The 15,468-nt window shown below is 38.3% G+C and overlaps 1 protein-coding gene across 2 annotated transcripts in view; it reads left to right on the top strand.

The window, feature by feature from the left end:
• Window positions 1-15,468, top strand: part of DYNC1I1 (dynein cytoplasmic 1 intermediate chain 1) — a 316,684-nt gene that overhangs the window by 231,463 nt on the left and 69,753 nt on the right. For both annotated transcript variants that reach the window (XM_054496029.2, XM_054496027.2), the window contains one exon: window positions 14,955-15,101. In XM_054496029.2, coding sequence (XP_054352004.1) covers window positions 14,955-15,101 — 147 coding nt within the window. The remainder of the gene's footprint in view (window positions 1-14,954; window positions 15,102-15,468) is intronic.

Genomic DNA, 15,468 nt, shown 5'->3' with positions numbered 1-15,468 from the left:
CAAAGAGTGTCAGACTCAGAGAAGGAGATGGGATGATGGAAGCAGAATCAGAAGGTGTGATGTGAGAGAGAGACTCAACCAACCCTTGCTGGCTTTGAGGGTGAAAGGTGGCATGAAGCAAGAAATGAGGGTGGCCTCTAGAAGTTGGAAAGAAGGCGAAGAAGTTGATTCTCCCCTATACCCTCCAAAAAGAAACGTAGCACTGCCTCCCCCTCGATTTTAGTCCTTCCAACCTCCAGAGCTGTAAGATAATAAATTTATGTTGTTTTAAGCCACTAAGTGTGTCATAATTTGTTTTTGTTTCATTTTGTTTTGTTTTGTTTGAGACAGGGTCTTGCTCTGTCACCCAAGCTGGAGTGCAGTGGCATGATCTCGGCTCACTGAAGCCTCAACCTTCTGGGCTCTAGTGATCCTCTTGCCTCAGTCTCCCAGGTAGCTGGGACTACAGGCATGTACCACCACGCCTGGCTAATTTTTGTATTTTTTGTAGGGACACGTTTTTGCCATGTTGCCCAGGCTGGTCTTGAACACCTGGGCTCAAGTGATCCTCTGGCCTTTGCCTCCCAAAGTGCTGGGATTAGCAGGTAATTTGTTACTGCAGCAAGAGCAAATTAATGCTAATGCCTACCAAATCTTAGGAACTGGCTTAGGCACAAAGAACAACACAGAGAGAAGAGAAGCCCATCTCCTGCCCTTCTGAGGCTTCCAACTCCAAAGGATCCATTTTATTGTACCCATGAAGAAATTAAGCCCAATAGAATTAACATGATTTTCACATAGAAAATCAGTCTTGAGTACCAGTTCATGGATCTTTCCACTACATCTGTATCCTATGATTAGGATGAAGGGGAAAAAATCACATCCTGTCCCTTCCCCACAACCTTTGTGTGTTACCCTAAGGGCTGCTGTCCTCTGACCAGAGCAGGAAACAAACAGCTTAATGACATTCAAATCATTTTTTACTTAGGAGGACTCATCTATAGAATAGAGTCATGCTTTTGCATTCTGAAGAGCTGGAACTCCCTACAGCCATTAAAGAAAGGGAAGATGGCCTGTTCTCTCAGGCAGTGGCCCTTAACTTAATTGAAGAAACTACGTCCTAAAGGAGTTAAGTGCCATGAACAAAGTGACACAGCTATAGAAAGAGAGTCTTTCCAGAACGTGAGTCTCCTGACTCCCTTTTCGTTTTCTGCCCCTTCTCCCAGCAGACATGTAAGGTTCCAGCTGCTTTTTCGGAATCTGAAATAGGAACCCAGTGCCTTTCACTAACCTGCTTCCCAGCACACCGTGTGGATTACAAAGGGAAATTAACATGTAAAGAAACCCTTTGGAAACTAAAGGAGCCATGTTAGTTCTCTTGCTATATTATTTGGCTGGTCTCACTCTTGGTGTCATTTTCAAGTGTGGGGCTTGATTTAATAGAGACAGCCAACAACTGTGGATCTAATCAAATGGGGCTCAAAGCACATAACTTTCAGTGTGGGGAGCTATAAGAAATATTTTCAAGTTTTGGAATGTTCTTACAGGAATAGGGCAGAAAATATTCAAAGGAAGCTGGAAAATCAAGCTATGGATCTTGTTTTTCAGGTCTGTTATAGTCACTTTGTGAAGTACTGCAGACAATTCATTATAATTTATCACACTGATACTCATAGATTGGATGAAGCCCAAACACAACTGAGTTAGATGCATATTAAATTACCTCTTACTTAAAAGGAGGGTGGTCTTACCAGGGCAGGATGGAGTTCATTAGCAGGCTTAGAAGCTTTCCTTAACTCTTCATTATCTGGTTTCATATTATTCCTGGCTCCACAGGATCATTGAACACCTTCCTTTTTTTCAACTCCTGGAGAATTGCACCAGGCACTTTATGAATCTCACCAATCAACAATTCCAAAGATAAAAGACTCATCATCACAAGTCTATGCACAAAGCACAAATTACTGGGAAATCTGTTCCTATTCTTTGTATAAAATCATTTTTTTCTTTTTTAGGGAAAAGAAAAAAATACTGCCCTTGTGCATTTTAATTTAGATTTATATGAAGCAAAATGTTGCTTTTTATTATGGTAATTGACTGACACATACATTGGGTGTACTCTAACATATGTTTAGGAATTTATTATCACATTTATTCTAGCTGACCCATAATATCTCCCATATAAATTCGATGAAGAACATGGTTCAGAATAGAATCCTACAGACAGATGGTCTTTAATATGCCTCTAGACTCTTTTTCCTGAACTGGAAATTTCAGCCTCTATGTAAATGCCCCTTAATGTGTACATCCTACGTCTTATGATTGAAAATAGTATTTCCCTTGTGGACCGAGAAAAATCCCTGAAGTGTTGTAAATTTAATCATTTGATCCCCCCCAGAATTTTTATTCACATATTTTTCTTTATCTCTTGATTTGTTATTTTGTCCTTTTAAAAACCAGCTCAGGTTGAACTCTGGGGAATTTGATTCCCATTTGTCTGTTGAATTTCCAAGTACACATAAATGTTGTGGTAAGAGGGAATTGCCTTCAGCTTAGAAATGAACCCACAAGGACACATTTCTGGTCTTTTCTATGCTGCAGCCGTTCTCGGTCTATGGATCTCTTGCAAAACTTCAAAGACTCTTCGGTGGACACGACAATGGTGTAGAAATTGAGGGCTCAGTGAGATTTGGGATTGGTTAACAATTTAAAACATAAGTTTACCCTTGTCTCTTCCATATATCTTATAGTAAGCACTTAAATCCAGTTTTTCCAAGTTCTTTTTAGTACTTCAAAGTAGCAGTTTATCAACAGAACCACCAAGGTAGACATAGTCCTAGAGGTCACCTGGTTCATCTTTGTGCCTTAGACATAAGCATATTTAAGTCATTCTAGGCAAATAGAAAAAGACAAATCTTCACTAAGACTGTTTCTACCTTTGGCCTCATTGCTTTGTTGGGTGTAGGGCTTCACTTCTTATTGTCTTCCCCAAGGTTTATATTCACCACATAGTTTTAATATGAAGAAGGACCTATTCTTGCCAAATTATTTTATTTTCTTGCTAAATTTAGAATGATCCAACTGATTCTGTGTACTGTCACAGCTGGCAAAACCACCACAGTCATTCAGAAAAACCATGTGAAGACGCTGTGCATAGTAGAACACTTTAGGTTTTTGTTTTTTTTTTAATGGTCTCCCTATAATTTCTGACCTAAGTGCCTTGGTAATGATCTAATGTGGGCTAGTCCATGACTCTTTGGGTGGATCCTCCAAATGTAGATTTATTTTACCAGCAAGGGATTGAGTGACATATGGAGACTGGATTTTTTTCTTTCTTTCTCAGCCCCCTCAAACAACAAACCCTGAATCCTACAAATTCAAAAAGAAATTGTCCAAAGCAGGAAACACATATGATGCAATTGTTTTTAGACACTCTCGCCAATACAACAGTTCTGAATCTGGTTAGCTTATTTTTTTGTATTGTGCTGGTAAAAAATAATACCTGATAACTGAATTCTTCTCTTGGATTCTGTAGCTGATGAACGTTATTGCTTCTTTTACATGGCCCAGGAAGGGAACGTAGATTAAGAAGCTGGCTCTTTTTTTACATGCTTGCTCTGTCAAGAACGAGGAGGAAGCACCATATTTTTGAATGCTATATTTTCCCCCTTTGCAAGGACTTAGTACTTTTTAAATAAAAATAAATTTAATTTGTGGCTACACTTCAAGTAAGATGGTTTGATGTCAGTGTACAGCAGTCCCAGCTCTGGATTTAGAGAAGTCGTGTGGCAGACTCCCTTAGTGTCACTTTCATGTGGTTGGGTGAGCCATTCTAAGAAACCCCAAACATTTCTGAAGATCCTAAGCTGGAGACATTCACAAGTCTTCCCTCCCTTTTTGCTACTAATCCTTCATGTTTTAACAAGCACCGAAGTTAATGCTGCCTACACTTTTTCCTGTCAAATTGGAACTCTTTCTTCTGTCTTGAGTAATCTGTTCTCTCTAGTTCATACTTTCATAAATCAAAGAGGTGGATGTCAACACACACCATAACCAAATATCAACTTCCTTTCTCTTAATTAAGCAGGATTTAGACATTTGATTTGAAGAAAACTGTTGCTTTTTAACATACAAAGGCAACAATATATTCTTTATCTCTTCCTGTTATTTTTTATCTCTATAAATAAAACAAAGTTTGCCTTCGCCTTGTACCACATCGCTATTCCAGTCTAGGCCTAGCAACTTGGGTTTTATATTTTCTAAAAAAGAGACAAGAAACTTTAGTGAACTGTTGGCAGTCAGTACTGAAAAAGCCACCTTTGATCTGAACATGCTTCAGTGAGCATTATTGTCAGATATTGATATTTTTGAACTTTTTCCTAAATGCAAGCCATCCTTTTATTTCCAAAATATGACCATTTTGCCGAAGATGATTCTATCTATCAATGAGACAACTGTGAAAAAGTATGCATATTATTTCATATCATGTGAGTTCAGAAGAATGTTCCTCAGGTCCTTTGTTTATGTCTGTAAGTAAGAAGTTCCACTTTTTGTTAAAGTACACAATAGCAGCCCTATTCACTTTTCATAATAATAAATAATTATTCACGTAATTATTTTGAGGAATAGACACACTCAATATCAAAAGAACTTGTTGGATTGTAATGGCATTTTTCCTTTGGTTATATAGTGACAAGGTGAAAACAAAGCATTTTCTCCCAAAGTGGCAGTCAATGCAGAGCTTGTCAGGAGTGACCCAACTGGTTTCCAAGCTGCTAGCTGTTCATTAGACTCTCCTGAAATGATTAATTGTTCTCAATCAGTTCCCAGCAGGAAGTACCCACCTCATGGTAAATATCACCACAATTGCTAATAATTAACTCTGTTATCACCTGTCGCAACTGATAGGCTGGGAGCTGAGTGAGGTGAGCGATCTCTATACCAGCAGCAGAAACTGAACTGGAGAGAGGTCAGAGACTCACTGCCAAGGCCACTGTAACAGGCAGGGAGCCCACAAGCCCTCTCTGCCATCTGGGTATGCATGAGGCTTAGCCTGTGAGTACCAGTCCCACAGAGGTGAGGAAGTAAGAAATGTAGTGCTCAGGTGGGACCCGTGTCTCAAAGAGAAAAGGCACCTGCATTCAACCGATGCAAGTTTTCACAGTATATTGGTGTCAAAGTCAGCCAAGCTGTGGTTCAAATCTGGACTTTGCCACTTACTATTAATTTGATCTTAAGCCAGTGGCTTACTTCTCTGAGCCTGGGTTTCCTAATCCGAAAAAAAATATAGGCAAAATTACCCACCTAGTAAGACTGGTACAGCGATGTGTAGTATATGCTTGACACTTACTTAGTAAGTGTGCAAAAATTTTGGAATGCTGGCCGCAAGTAAATAGCCATGTAGCCGAGGGTGACAGTGATAATGTTCATCAGCATTCCTGACAATAAATAAGAAAACTCCTAGTGTCTACCTGGAGAGTGATGCTGAAGAGAAGTTGGGACCTAAACCTTCATTTCATTTTTATTTATCATTTTCTAAGAGCCTAATTATTTCAGTGGGGAGGAGAAACAAGGAGAGATGTAAAAACTAGCAAATAACCTTGAAGGAATTTAAGGAATGGTATTCTAGCAGAGGAACATATCATAAGTTTCTCAGTTGGGCTGGTTGTGAAAATGACACTATTCCATAAGGGAAATATCCAGACCTACATTGATGCGGAAGGAAACTTATTCCACAATGACAATGGGTCATACTCCATGAATTAATTGTTTTAGAACTGTGTTTTCCATTTTTCTCCTGGATATGATATGAAGCACCTAGATGGGTTTGTTAAATACACAGATCACTAGATGTCTACCTTGGAAATTCTGATTAAGTATATCACAGTGAGGACTCAGGGGTTTGTGTTTTTTGTTTCTTTGTGAATTAAGCGAAATTGTATATATCTATGGTATACAACATGATGTTTTGTTTGATATGTATACATTGTGGAAGGGCTAAATCAAGCTATTTAATATACACGTCATTTTTTGTAGTGAGAACACATAAAATCTACTCTCTGCAATTTTTAAATATATAATACATTGTTATTAACTGTAGTCACCATGTTGTACAGTAGATCTCTTGAATTTATTCCTCCTATCTAACTGAAATTTTATATCCTTTGACTAATATCTCCCCAGTCCTTCTATTCCAGCCTCTAGTAACCAATGGTTTTTTTTTTTTTTATGAACTCTCCAAAAAACAGTACTTTTCACACTTGACGGCAAAATACTAATGCCCCAGTCGCACCCCCAGAAATTCTGACTAAATTGGTATAGGATGTGGCCTGAGCATTTGAGATTTTTTAAAGCCTCCCAACAGATGCTAAGGTACAGGCGAATTTGGAGTAGTACTATTTAGAAAATTATCTGAAGGGTACCTGTAAATGATGAATAAGTAATAATTAGATGTAAAGTCACATCACAGATCAATAGAGTCCAGCTCTAATTCAAGGTGTGAAAGAACTGTCAAGAATAAGGACTTAAAATAGTTAAACCACATAAGAAATGATGTAGTAACATGTGTTACTAGATCATCAGGACAACCTCCATCAACAGGGCAGGACCAAGAATTACTACTGAAATTATTGGAGAAAGATTTGTTGAGCAAGAGGAGTCCTCTGGACTACTTATAGTGTTTAGAGATGTTTCTTTGAATCAGGAGGTAGTAATTTCTAATTCTATATGGGAATATATTGTTTATCTGTCTTTAAACTACATTACCTAATTCAAATCTTCCAACAGCCCCAGGGAAAATAGGCAAAGAAAATGCCTGTTTCATAGGTAGGGCAAGAACTGTCATGTTCCTATTATAACAAAAAAAATAAGGCTTAGATACCTCATATCCATTAGAACGGCTAGTACTAAAAAGAAAGCCAAAAAAAAAAAAAAGGACAGAAAATAGCAAGTGTTGGTGAGGGACATGGAGAAATTGAAACCCTTATGTATTGTGGGTGGAATGTAAAATGGTGCCACTCTTGCATTAGTCCGTTTTCACGCTGCTGATAAAAACATACTCAAGACTGGGAAATTTACAAAAGAAAGAGGTTTAATATGGACTTACAGTTCCACGTGGTTGGGGAAGCCTCACAATCATAGTGGAAGGCAAGGAGGAGTAAGTCATGTCTTACCATGGATGGCAGCAGGCAAAAAATAAAAATAAAAATAAAAATTAAAGCTCATGCAGGGAAACTCCCCCTTATAATACCATCAGATCTTGTGATACCCACCCACCACCACAAGAACACCATGGGAAAGACCTGCCCCATGATCCAGTTACCTCCCACTGGGTCCCTCCCACAACACGTGGAAACTCAAGATGAGATTTGAGTGGGGACACAGTCAAACCATATCACTGCTATAGAAAACAGTGTGATGGTTTGTCAAAAAATAAAAAATAGAACTACATTATGATCTTGCATTTCCACTTACGGGTATGTACCCAAAATAATTGAAAGCAGGATCTCAAAGAGTTAGTTGTGCACCCATATTCTTAGCAGCATTATTCACAATAGCCAGAAAGTGTCCATTGATGAATGAATGGATAAAACCAGATGTGGTTTATGCATACAATGGAATATTATTCAGCCTTAAAAAGGAAAGAAATTTTGACACATGCTACAACATAGATAAACCATGAAGACATTATGCTAAGTGAAATAGCCAATCACAAAAGGATAAATATTATATGATAATACTTATATGAGGTACCTCAAGTAGTCAAATTTGTAGAGACAGAAAGTAGAATGGTGGTTACCAGAGCCTGGTGAAGAGTGATGAGGGATGGGGGATGGGGGAGGAATGAGGAGTTATTGTTTAACGGGTACCAAGTTTCAATTGGAGAAGATCAAAAGGTTCTGGAGATGGATGATGGTGATGGTTGCACAACAATGTGAATATGTTTAATGTCACTGAACCGTACACTTGAAAATGGTTAGGATGGTAACAAATTTTATGTTATGAGTATTTCACCACAATTTTAAAAATAAATAATTTGAAAATGTGTCCCTCAAATATGCAAACAAACAACTTAAGGCTTAAAGGAATCACACAGCTAGTAAGGTGTCAGAGCAGAAAGTCAGTTCTTGGGACTCTGGGTCTGCCAATCCTCCCTTTCTACCTCCCTGCCTCTCAGGAAGTAGAAACTGAAGATGATGCTCAGGAAGAAGGAAACAGGGAGAAATAATTGATTGAGGAAAGAGTGATCCAAGGAGTACAGACACAGTTGTCTTGAAGATAACAAATAAGGTTGGTAAGTTTCATGAGGTCAGAAACATGTCTGCACACTTTTAACAATTAAGATATATTTTACATACCACAAATTTACCCTTTTAAAACATACAATTTTGTGTTTTTTTAGTATATTCACAAAGTTGGACAATTAGCATTGTCTAATTCCAGAACATTTTTATCATCACATAAAGAAATCCCATATTTAGTAGTCATTCCTCACTCCTTCCAAGCCCAGCCCTAGACAACCACGACTCAGATTTCTGACTCTATGGATTTGCCTATTCTGGACATTTCATGTAAATGGAATCATACAATAAGTGGCCTTTTATGAGTTGTTTCAGTTAGCATAATGATTTCAAGGTTCTTCCATGCTATACCATGCATCAGTACTTTATTCTTTTTATTGCCAAACATTCCATTGTATGGATTTACCACATTTCGTTTATTCATTCCTCAGTTGAGGGACATTTGAGTTGTTTCCACTTATTAACAATTATGAATAATGCCGCTGTGGACATTAGTGCACAAGTTTTTTGTGTAGACATATTTTTTCAATTATCTTGGGTATATATACCTAGAAGTGGAATTGGTGGGATATATGATAATTCTATGTTTAACTTTTTGGGGAACTGCCAGATTGTTCTCCAGAGTGGCTGCACCATTGTACATTCCCACAAGCATTGTAATGAGTGTTCCAATCTCTCCACATTGTCACTAACGCTTATTTCCATTTTTAAAAATTATAGCCAACCTAGTGGATGTTAAATGGTAAGTCATTGTGGTTTGCACACTACCTTTGTATTCTCAGCATAAAAGCCAGGACAAGGCACATGATAGAGTCTAAATACTGAAAGCCATGAAAATTCCAAGGAATTCTAAGAAAGGTTATCAGGATGATGGGTTTCTAATCTATGGGAAATCAAATTTTAGAATCAGCTGCTTTTTATTTCTTAGTATAAAGAGTGTCAAGAAGGAGCAGGTAACTAACTCAAACTTTGCTCCAGGGCATCCCCACATTAATGGGGTGATAACTTTGATAGATGTTTACTCCTCTTAGAATTTAGAAGAATAGCCTGTGCACCCCAGGACAGAGACTTAGAGAGAGGAAGGGAGAGTTTTAGAAGAAAAAAGAGGCTGGATATGTTGGCTCATACCTGTAATCCCAGCACTTTGGGAGGTTGAGGCAACAAGATTGCTTGAGCCCAGGAGTTTGAGATCAGCCATGGCAACATAGCAAGACCCCATCTCTACAAAAAAAATTTAAAAATTACCTCGGTGTGGTTGCATGTGCCTGTAATCCCAGCTACTCAGGAGGCTGAGGCAGGAGGATCACTTGAGCCCAGGAGGTCGAGGCTACAGTGAGCTATGACTGTGCCATTGCATTCCAGCCTAGGTGACAGAGTGAGACCTTGTCTCAATAATAATAATAATAATAATATAAAGAAAAAAAGACCCTTTCCCTTCATCTCAATTAAAGTTAAGTGCCTGACCCATGACTCATGTCGTCTTGACCAGCTTCACACCTTCCATGTTGCCAAATGCCTGGTGCTACATGATTGCCTATAGGAGGGGTTTTCAACAGCAGTCTTCTCCAAATACACTTTTCCATTAACAAAAGAAATACCTTTGTGGGTTTCTTAGGTACTTGCAGAAATGCCTACTAGTTCACTAGTAGCTAGAAGCATCTGATCTGTCTGCCTCAAAGCCCTCTGACAGTGAAGCATTTGTTTTTAGGCAAATAAAACGTCAGCCACCATTAAACAGCATATGGCAACAATATGACCAGTCCCTCCCTGAGGACCATCCTCTCCCCAGAAGAGATGGTACTTGAAATAGGAGATGCTTTTGAGAGCAGAACCCTTATTTCTCCCACCCAGGCATGATGGCTGGGGAGTGGGCAGAGTGCCACGCATGGAAGGTCACAGGCAACCAGATCAAATGGGAGCCTAGAGGGTAAGCTTCCCAGCCAGGAATGACCAAAGGTTGTTCACCCTGGGCATCTGGGTCTGTGGTTAAGGGGAAGTACCATCTCTAAGCTGGCCTGGATTAGCTCTACAAAATAGAAAACAGCCTCCACAGCCACTTAAAGACGGGTCTGGGCTAACTTGAATTGAATGTAGTGATGGTGTGCGGTGAGTGCAGGGAGACATTCCAAGCTGAATCTCACCCTCATCTCTGTGGAATTCCCTGTGAATGGTGTAAAATAAACTGACTTCTCTTTAAATAGATGATGAAGAGGTGGAACTCTGTTTAGTGGGTCAGCTCATGTGCAAGTGAACATGTGGCTATATGGATAAGAGGTGGTCTGTCTTTGCAGGGGCAGCCAGTAACTGGGCCATCTGCTCAGGATTAAAAAACAAACTGTTTTCTCAGGAGCCTCTGGGCTAAGGCATCTGCTAAAAACATTGGAAACTGTCAACAGAGATGGCTTGGTCTTCAAAATATAGTCTCAAAATTTTGCTTGTCCGAACTTGGGAGGAACATATTGTGCAAATAATCAAAATGTGATGCTTGCCCTCTTAGAAATTGTGATTCCTAATGTAACACTGTCTTTGTGTTATATGTGTTGGAATATTGACAGTCAGTCTGACCAGTTTTTCATCAAGCTTGTTACATATGAGCTCATCGTATTTCTGAGCCCCTGATTTGACCAACAATATGGCCACATCAATGAAATCAATAGCCTTGTGAAAATAGAGTTCAACCGTAGTGTCAGAAAAGATTACTTTGATGAGTTAACATTATTGAAAGAGCCTCACCAACTTTGTAATTATTTTCCACTCACGTAAACTACTTGATTGGTTTTTCTTTTTTAAATATTTTGTAGAGATGGGGTTTCACCATGTTGCCCATGCTATTCTCGAACTCCTAGGCTCAACCAATCCTCCCACCTTGGCATCCCAAAGTTCTGGGAGTGAGGTGTGAGCCTCTGCACCCAGCTCGATTTGAATTTTTAAAGGCCATACGTTATTTTTCAAAGTAATTCTAAGGCATTAACATTTTAAGGAATAAAATAAAATAGGAAATATGACTATAAAAATATCTATACACATATATATTCTTATAGAAGAACAAGGCAAGGAAACTTCTTGTTTCCAGTTAATTGTTTGTCTGCATTTTATTAGCCTTAGTTTAATAATGCTTTATTATAACACTAAATAACTTAATATAAAATTTCAACTACATAGGAAAGTAATGAAATTTTTAAAAATAACAATGGTGTTACTAATAATGTTTTTTTAGATTTTATCTCCAGAAAAATGTACTGTTAAAAATGAAGGACAAAAAAACCCCACATTTTTTAGTAGTGTCAACCAATTTTTCTGAAATGCTTTTTTACTTTTAACCAAATAGAGATAATTGACAGGATGATATCATTTGCTCTTTTTACTCACAGTCAGTAAATTCTATGACAATCAGCAGCAACAGCAATGACTAGATAGGTAGCTGTGTGAACAGCAGGGGGTTGCAACAGTAAAAGGTTTCTGAGACCTTTTACTCTGAGGATTGTTGATGTAGACTTTCCAAATTAAAAGAGGAGCTCTCATTGTCCAAACTGTAGTTAAGACTATAAATGTATATCTATACACATATATTCTTATAGAATAACAAGGCAAGAAAACTTTTGGATGAAAAATAAAAAAATTAACTCACTCATCCAAATGTTGGCCACCATTACATCAAATATCAGGGTATGTAAAGACATCTTGTGAAATGACTGAATTCTCAAGTTTACATCTAGACAATTGAGATCTTACTACATTAGCATTTTTACATGAATGATAGTGCATAGTGTGGTGTACCCTGGAGATCTGTGTTGAACACAGAATAGATATGTAAATATATCTGTATATATTTTAACATATATGTCATGTAATACATATATAATTAATATGTTGAGCTTAAGATATAAGTGAAATTGATGAACATAACTATACCTCATCTTCCAAATAGAAAATGAAAAAAAAAATCTAATCTTTTTCCTCATGGTTATATTGTAAAAATAGGTTTGCAGCAAAACAAAGTAGACTCTGGAGGCAGAACTCTGGTGCTGCAAGATGGTGTTACTCTTTTTTAGCATTAACTTGACTTTTTATCAAATTTAAATAGAATTCTGAATTTGAGATGAGGGCTTTTGTGACATTTAAAATTTTTTGAAATGGTTTAATAGTCCTTTGTTGGTGGTAAGTGTTGGATGAATGAACGAATGAAGAATGAGCAAATTAATGAATGAACAAGTAGGTACTGGAGTTCTCACCATATAGGGTTGGGTTCTAGTTGATTGCCAACTATGTGTTTCAGTTTTATAGAAATACCTCCACTGCTGGTTTTCCTCTGGTTTAGTCTCAACAAACAGTACAAGCTTGGCGGGGGGGATATTTGCTTGGATTTAGCTGAAACACAGAAGCAATCAAGTGGTTGAATTCTGCATTTTAAAAAATTGAATGACATTCCTTTATCCATATCGATTTGAGCTTTGGTAAATTCAATTGTTGATACCACCTGGATAATTTTAAATCTTTCTGAAGCTTTTAAAAAAAGTTTCCAACATAGCTCCAGCAACATAAGAATTTCATCAATTGAAAGCTAAGAATCATTTCTGTGGGATGTGTAAAACAAGAAGCTGACCAGCCTTATTTTCTTTTTCTTTAATTCAGTATCATTATTGAGAGTTATTCTTGAACTTTATGAAAACCAGATTGGGGCATGAGCATGTTCTCCATTGAATCATGTTCAAGGAATTGAAACTGAAAATCATTCAAAGTAGGGAAACATGACATTGAAAAATAGTCTACATTCTTTATTCTCCCTCAGAGTATCTGAGGCTGTTTCTAACTAGGAAGCCTTAGGCTGATAGGAGATCTGAGTTTGGTTTCTTGTTTTTTGTCTTGTTCTGTTTTTTTTTTTTTTAGTAGATGTTTAGTTTACTAGTCAAAAAGAGGTCATAGGTTTTTGTTTTGGGTTTTTTTGTTACTACTTTGCTGGCGTATCAGTTATGACGTTGGATCCTCTTACTCATTTGCTCCAAAAGTTGTGATTTCTCACCATTGTCCATAGAAAAAATTCCAAATAATGTCATTCAAGGCTTTCTGCTGTCTAGCCCAGGCAATCTCTTAGTCACTCTTCCTACTATCTGATTCTTCCAAGCAAGCCCCTTCCCAGCCAAAAAAGACTATGAGCTGCTCACAAGTCCCATTTTGCTGCCTCTAGTCCTTTTCCTTCATTATCCTATCCTTCAGGAATGCCTGTTGCTTCTCTGCACTCTTTGAATGTTCCATATATACTTCAAGGTGTGATTCATCCTCTTCCATGAGGTCTTTCCAACCATCTCACCATTTCCAGCCTCCTCTCCCCCTCCCTAACTAAAACAAATCTTCCCCTTCCACCTATCCCCCTCAAACGCAGAGACACACACACACACTCCACATGCTCCTACAATTTAGTCATAGCATGTATCACATTCAAGGCTGCTACTTCGGTGTGCAAGTTGTGCTCTGCACAAGAACGTCAGGCCAAAGGAACACGTGGGGATGAAAATCCATCTTACTTTCCATTTGCCAAGGCACACACCTGCCCATACGACTGTGTTTCTGCAGAGGATACCTTTTTCTGTTTTCCACAAAGGCACTGTGTGGACTGGTAGCCCATCTGTTCATCTGCATCCGTGTTTTTTAGTTCCTTTTTCCAGAGCACAAATTTGCTGAGGGCAATGACTACCCTTTTATTCCTACCATTCCTGGTGCAGTGCCTTCCTTATACATGGTAAGTTCTCAGTGACTTCATTTAATTTAATTAAGGCATGAAATGTATTCACTAAAAACAATTACTTTAGCTTATAAATGCAAATATGAAAAGTACTGTAGGAATCAAAATGGACTTAGCAGATGCAGAACAGTAGCTTCTCTGACTTTAAGTGCATTATGGTTCTATCTCAGCTAAGTAATTTCCTACAAAATGTACTGCCCAGTAGTCTTTTATGGAGCTTCAGAAACCACATTTGTGACAGACTATGACAGACCATGGCAGAGCTGGACTGAGATCCATTTCTGTTGTTTGTTAAAATAGGCAAGGAATAACATTAAGAATTTTCTGAAGTGGGCAGAATTAAGGTCAGGAAGAATGCCCATGGGAGGTGAGGGAATTTTAGGAGGAGCCAATTGGATCAGTCTGAGATCAGTATACTTCCTGGAAGTCTACATTAAGGGAAAAACAAAAAGAAGACCTCATCTTAAAGCCCTTGAAGCTAGAATTACTCTGCCCTTACCAACACTGCAAATTGTGTAACTTGTTGTGGCCATGCTCTCAAAGTAAAGAATTGCCTAGTAAACGCTTTAGTGGAGAATTAATATTAGTTCTGTTGCAATTCTATGTGACAAATGGGAAATGTTCCTAAAGCAAGATTTACAGACCACAAAACAATGATGTACTTAAGATAGGTTTCATGCCTATTTGATAAAATGGACAGGACTTCAAATTTCAGATTTCAAGGAGTAACCATTGGTCAGCCTCTCCAAAGAAAGTCCTGTGCCTATGTACAAAATTTCTTAGTAACTATGCAGTTTTACAGTCCCAGCTTTAAATTGTTTTTTTTGTTTTCCAGGATGTATTGAGTTTATGTGATAAACTGTTTTCAGGAAGAAACAAGCCACCTACAACCATTTCACATTGCATCTCTCTCCCTCTCTCCTTTTCCCTGACAGTCCTCTGTGATGTCGGTCTGCTTCGCCCGTTTCCATCCTAACTTGGTGGTTGGTGGGACTTACTCGGGCCAGATTGTCCTCTGGGACAATCGCAGTCATCGAAGGACTCCAGTGCAGCGGACGCCCTTATCAGCTGCTGCACACACGGTAATGCAAATTTTTGCCATATCCCTGTGAGCCGCCAGGCTCTGAAAGAGAAAATAACTCTACTCAAAAAAGTATGGATGTTTTCAGTAATGCCAAGTTGAGAAGATCTACTTTATTATGATTGAATCCTGACCAACTAAAAGTTGAGTAAAAAGTAGATGAAGGAAGCACTGGCTTTAGGGATGTCTCTTAATAACCTCCATGTGCTAGCATGTAGGGAGGATCTCCTTGGCTCTCCCAAAGGCCACCAGTGAAGAGAAACCTTGGAAGAGGCATCTGTGGAATTGTTTTCCCAAAGAAACCCTATGCATTTACATTATAAGGTGGAAACACGTATTTTCAAATAGATCCTGAAGAGTAAGGATTT

The sequence above is a fragment of the Pongo pygmaeus genome, chromosome 6 (assembly GCF_028885625.2).
Source record: "Pongo pygmaeus isolate AG05252 chromosome 6, NHGRI_mPonPyg2-v2.0_pri, whole genome shotgun sequence".
In the NCBI taxonomy this organism is placed as follows: domain Eukaryota; kingdom Metazoa; phylum Chordata; class Mammalia; order Primates; family Hominidae; genus Pongo; species Pongo pygmaeus.
Note: the sequence above shows the minus strand (reverse complement) of the source record. Positions and strands in the feature narration are given on the sequence as shown.